The 6,080-nt window shown below is 38.1% G+C and overlaps 1 gene segment (V, D, J or C); it reads right to left on the reverse strand.

Moving 5' to 3' along the window:
* Positions 1-5,240: 5,240 nt before the first annotated feature.
* LOC131273810 (immunoglobulin kappa variable 3-20-like) lies at positions 5,241-5,841 on the reverse strand. The segment is given in 2 exon segments: positions 5,241-5,584; positions 5,768-5,841. Coding segments are annotated over 2 exon segments (393 nt in total).
* Positions 5,842-6,080: the final 239 nt, after the last annotated feature.

A 6,080-nucleotide genomic window follows, 5' to 3' on the forward strand; every position in this document is an offset into this window, starting at 1 on the left:
TAAGTAAAGAGGAACTATGAATTATGATTGGATAATACTCCATCTGTCCAGATTGCAAAAGATGCTAAAATTAAGATATCAACTATAAAGGAAGAATGAACTGGAGATAAGGCCAAGGGAGACTTGACAACTCTTGCAAGTGAAAACACATTAGGCATGTGCATATGGATCACTTCAAACAAGGAGCAGAAATGAGGAACAGAGATGGGAATATCCTGGAAAGATCTGTGGAGGACCCTCTTGTCTAATGATATGTCAAATGGAGAGACGATATGGGCAAATTTAATACCTCATACTCCTATATATCAGGTATTAAATTTTCAATAATACTTATTTTTTCTAATATAAAATAAAAAGATGCATAATTCACTGTAGTTACATTATTCAACCTGCCACACATACATCATCCATCCTATAAGCAATAAATAGTTGTTTAATGGAAATTTTTTATTGACTTTAAAAAGAATATCTATAGCTACCCAAATAGATTTCAACCCATCATTTTAATCAAATTTTAGATTGATTGATCCTAACTTGTCTCATCTTATAAACTGCTTGGAAACTTCCATGTAGCTATGTCAGGAACACACATATTCCAAATTTGGATTTTTATACTGCTTTGTAGCAAAGTCTCACTGAGTCAAGCAAAGAGGTGCAACTTAAAAGTTTCTGTTGAATGAACAGATAACATTAAGTCAACAGTTATTTCAGTCTATGAAATTATTTTCCAGTTATGCACATTTTAAAATATATTGAGTTATATCAGTCATACAGAAACTTACATAAATGATAGGTGTATAGTAATAACTATGAACTTACAAAACAAACATATATAATATCATACAAGACTCTCATACCTCACCCTACCATCAGTACCTTGCATTGTTGTTAGACATTTTTAGCTAGTTATTAAAGAGCATTGTCAATATATTACTACTAACTAAAGTATTTCCCCCAAACGATCCTATTATTATTATTATACATGTATCATATATATATGATGATACAAAAACAATAAGTGTATATAGAAGTTGTGGACATACAAAGCAAACACACATAACATCAAACAGGAGTCCCATACATTGGCCCTCCACCAACACCTTGAATTGTCGTGAAACGTTTGTTACACGTGAAGAAAGAATATTGTCAAAATCTTGCTACTAATTATAGTCATTATCTTACATTTGGTGTATTTTCCCCAAAAACACCCTCTTATTATTTTTTAATATATTTTTATGATAGAAGTTATAATCCAATAAAACAATCATGTACATGTGCAGAGTTCCCAAACAACATCCCTCTATCAACACACCACACTGTGGCAGGATATTTGCTACAGGTAAGACAATGTGATCTGATTATTACCACCTCCATAGTGTACATTTGGCACACATTTTGCATACTGACCCATTATCAACAAAGTACATCTTTGGCATAGATGCAAGAATATTTTATTATTACTGCTAACCACAATCCATAGTTCACTCCAGCTGTATTTTCCCCATGTTTCCACACATTCCCACCACCCTGAAATAATGATGTACATTTGCCCTAGCTAACAAAGGGCACTCTTGCATTTGTACCATAAAACATAATTCCCATCCACCTCTTGGTTTGCCATGCTATTCAGTTCCTAGAATATTCTCTAGCATTCTGTCGATTGGTTTTTACATCCCTAGACAACCATTTTCAGCCAAATCCCCATTTATTAGTCTCTATGTACTATCATCCACTCTATACATACCCATACTTATGCAGTAAAGTTAATTAAAACTTCTACATGCATTAAATATCAGTAGTCCATACCTGGCCTCCTTTTATCTCCTTTGAGAATCTTCCACCTACCACTAGGTCTTGAAGATATTTTCCTACATTTTCTTCTAGAAGCTTTATGGTTCTTGCTTTTATTTATAGGTTTTTGATTCACTTTGAATTAATTTTTGGATAAGGTGTGAGATAGGGGTCCTCATTTCCTCTTTTGGCTATAGGTATCCAGTTTTTCAGCACCATTTGTTGAATGGAGTGTTCTGCCCAAGACAAGTAGATTTGACAGGCTAGTCAAAAATCACTTGACCATACATGTGAAAGTCTGTTTCTGAAGCATCGATTGGATTCCATTTATCTTTGTGTCTGTCTTTATGCCAGTACCATGCTGTTTAACCACTATAGCTAGATAACAAAGTTTAAAATCTGGAGATGACAGTTTGCTTTTCCTTTTTAAATGTTTCTGTCTATTCAGGACCCCTTACCCTTCCAAATAAATTTGATAATTGCTTTTTCAATTAAAAGAAATGCTGGTAGAATTTTTTCAAGATTGCATTGAATCTATACATAAATTAGAGTAGAATTGACATCTTAATGATATTTAGTCTTCCAAGGGATGATCATGGAATGTTCTTCCAGTTATTTAGGCCATTTTCTTATTTCTTTTAACACTGAGTTGCTGTGTTCTGAATACTAGTGCTTTCTATCATTGGTTAAGTTTATTCCTGCCTATCTGAGTGTTATCTGCCACATTTTATTTTCACCACTCTTTTAACATTTGGTACTTTTATTGAGATAATCTTCATTTCTAGACTCTCTTCCAGGCCTCTCTCTCCTGTCTTCTCTTTTCAGGTTCTAGCACACCTTTTAGTGTTTCCTGAAAATCTGGTCTCTTCTTTAAAAATTCTCCCAGCTTCTGTTTATCTCTGATATTCTAAACTCATCCTCATTTTTGAAATATGATCTTGCCAAATATAAGATTCTTGAGTGGAAGTTTTCTATTGTACTATCATAAATATATCACACCAATGTTTTCTGGACTCCATGGTATTTTGTGAGAAATCAGCACTCTGTCTTATTGGGTATCCTTATTATTTTGCCTTGCTTTTATCTTGTTCCCAGAATTCTGACTTTTTTTTTTTTTTGGCATTTGACATTTTGATCAATGTGTGTCTTGACATTGGTCTATTTGGAGTATTTTGAATGGGAGTACATTGGGCTTCTTAGACATGGATATCTAGGTCCTTCAGTAGGATTGGGAAATTTTCTATCATTATTTCTTCAAATATTTCTTCTACCCCTTTTCCCTTCTCTTCTCCTTCTGAGACACCCATGACATGTATGTTTGCACGATTTTATATGTCATTAGTTCCCTGAGACCTTGTTCAATTTTTTTCCATTCTTTTCTTCATCCGTTCTTTTGTATGTTCACTTTCAGAGGCCATATTTTAAGCTCATCGATCCTTTCTTTTGACTCCTCAAATCTGCTATTTATGATTCCAATATTTTTTAATTTGACTTATTGCGCCATTCATTCCTATAAGATCTGCTATTTTTCTTCAAATTTTACTTTTTCTCATCCAACGTCTTCTTAATATTCTTAATCTCTTCAGCCATCTCATTGAATTTATTAAGGAGATTTGTTTGAACATCTATGATTAGTCGTCTCAACTCCTTTATGTCATCTAGAGGCTTTTCTTGTTCTTTTAACTGGGCCATATCTTCCTGTTTCTTGGTGTGGATTATAACTTTTGGTTGTATCTTGGCATCTGGCTTACTAGAGTATTTGTTCTGGGTGCAGGTTTGCTCATTAGGTTCAGGCTTCCTGCCCTTTCTCCCTTGCTGGTTGTGCAATAGGATCCAAGGATGTAGTTGGTGTTACAAGATATGGAGGCTCAAGCTGCCCTCATTGCATTAGGTATCAAGGAAGCTTCTCCCAACTTTCTCCTTTGCCAGGAGTAGGGACAGCTTTGTGAAATAATACAAATTGTGCAGGCCTAGACTGCAGCTGCCCAGAGAGACTAATGAAGCTTCACACCCTTTCTCCATTGCCTTGGGTAGGGGTTAGCTGCAAGTGTGGGCAACAATCTATACAATTCAGGTCCAAAGATGACCACAGTTGCCCTGGTAGAATTTTGATTATTCAGTCTTTGCCAGTCAAATGTACCTGTGGTTACCTGGATAGGCTTGTGCAGTGTCTGCCAGCATCCTCCGTGCAAGAAGTTGGGCTGAAGACTGGGATAAGGCTGCAGGGTGATCTGGGTGAAATAAACAGGTTCCTACAGTCTCTATGACTTTTGTTCAGCCAGGTTTCCGCTCACGCTGGGTCGGGGTCAAAATGGAAGGCAATGGCCTCTTTCAGACTTCAACAGTTTCAATCTTTAGATGTTCTTAGGGTTATACTTTAGCAAGCCAAATTTACTAACCAGTAGTTGAAAGTGGTGGCCAAACATCTCCTCCTCCCCTGTTTTTGGGAATGGAGCTTCCAATTCCAGCCACAGAATTGCTCCTGGGCAACTTGCATTGCCAACATTGGGTGATCAAATGCCTCTGAGACTTGGCCAGTAATTTCCTAGAGAGGCTGCCACAGGCCCCACTTCCTCCCTGTAGAGGTGGGGTTGGGGCCTAGCCTAGAACTGCAATATGGCCTGGATGGAACAAAACCAGTCCCCACTGCACTGTGATTTTCAGTCGTCGCCACTTCCCCTCTGCCAGGTGCAGAGTTAAGATGCCAGCTACTGGCCTCTTTCTCACTTGAACAATTTCAAACTTTAGCTGTTCTTAGGGTTATATTTTTGCCCACTGAATTTACTCATCAGTAGCTGAATTTGGGGCCCAACTGTCTTTTCCTCCCCCATATTTTGGGAGTGGAGCTTTCAGTTCCACCTGGCGAACAGTGGCCAAACTGAAATCAACATATTTCATTGGCTGAGCATCATCCCTTATAACCTAAGCATTCTTCAATGAGTATAGTATATTAAGGCACTCAAAATTACTATTTGATGGCAATAAGAAATAGAAATAGTTACCTAAATTAAAAAAACAAGGTAGAGTAGCAAATCAATCATCTTTCGTGACACTGAAAAGAAAGGCTTGGATGTCAAAGGGTCCAAGGAAGGAAAGAGTAAGGGAGGAAAATGACCTTCCACAGGGGAAGTTTTGCATATGAAGAACCAAGGATTTAAATCGTGGGAAGGACCAGACTGGGAGGATAATGGGGGAGAAGGAAAGAAGATGATAAATTTTTAACCATTAAGGTGATACAATGAATAGAGAATCAATCCACAGGGTGAAAATTATACAAGACCCTAGCCTAGAAGGTCAATTCACCCTTTCACTTGAACTTGCCAAGGGAAAAAATATATATTTCTATGGCACAGTCCCCTAAAGGATGTGATTTCTCAGACAGATGGAGGAAGCAAACATATTCAAGTCTATTAGTGGAGGAAGCAGCTGGTGCTACAGGACTCATTGCCCTACCGCCCTGGGGAGGAGGTTTGTGTTCGAGGTTGAAGCACTGTGGGAGGAGAGCTCTTATCCTGCTGACAGTAATAATCTCCCAGATCTTCAGGCTGGAATCTGCTGATGGTGAGAGTGAAATCTGTCCCAGACCCACTGCCACTGAATCGATCTGGGACCCCAGATGCCCTGTTGGATGCATCATAGATGAGCAGTTTAGGAGCCTGTCCTGGTTTCTGGTAGTACCAGGCTAAGTAGCTTCTAACACTCTGACTGGCCTTGCACTTGAGGGTGATGGTCTCTCCTGCAGATGCAGCCACAGAGCCTGGAGACTGGGTCATCACGATGGCCCCACTGGCACCTGCAGCCAGAAAAGAACATAGAGCATACTTTCAATCACAAATGGATAAAATATGTATCTAAACGTAGGTTTTCTTATTTATCATATATATTCAGATCTGCTTTGGATGAAATGGTTTGCTCTCTCTGCATGTTAAAACAGTTCTCCATATTTATGAATATAATTTTCTTCTAAACCTCTCACCTGAGGCCCAGAACACCAGCATGATGAGCAGTTGGGAATGTGACATCATCTTTCCAACCTGTATAGTGCACTGAGGTACCATCTCCAGGGAAACTGCATTAATAGAGCTCTGAGCAGACAACCAAGTCCCTGAGGAGCATATGCAAATCAATAGAGGGTATAAAGTCAAACGAACATGTGCAGTGAGTTGTAAAGACAATAATGGAAGGAGATAAAATATCATGACCACAAGAAATGTAACTACATGCCTGCAAAAGGCAAGAAATCAACTTAACACTACAATTTTTAACAATATTCAGCACAATTCAGAAAG

This window comes from Dasypus novemcinctus, chromosome 17, assembly GCF_030445035.2.
Source record: "Dasypus novemcinctus isolate mDasNov1 chromosome 17, mDasNov1.1.hap2, whole genome shotgun sequence".
Classification (NCBI taxonomy): Eukaryota; Metazoa; Chordata; class Mammalia; order Cingulata; family Dasypodidae; genus Dasypus; species Dasypus novemcinctus.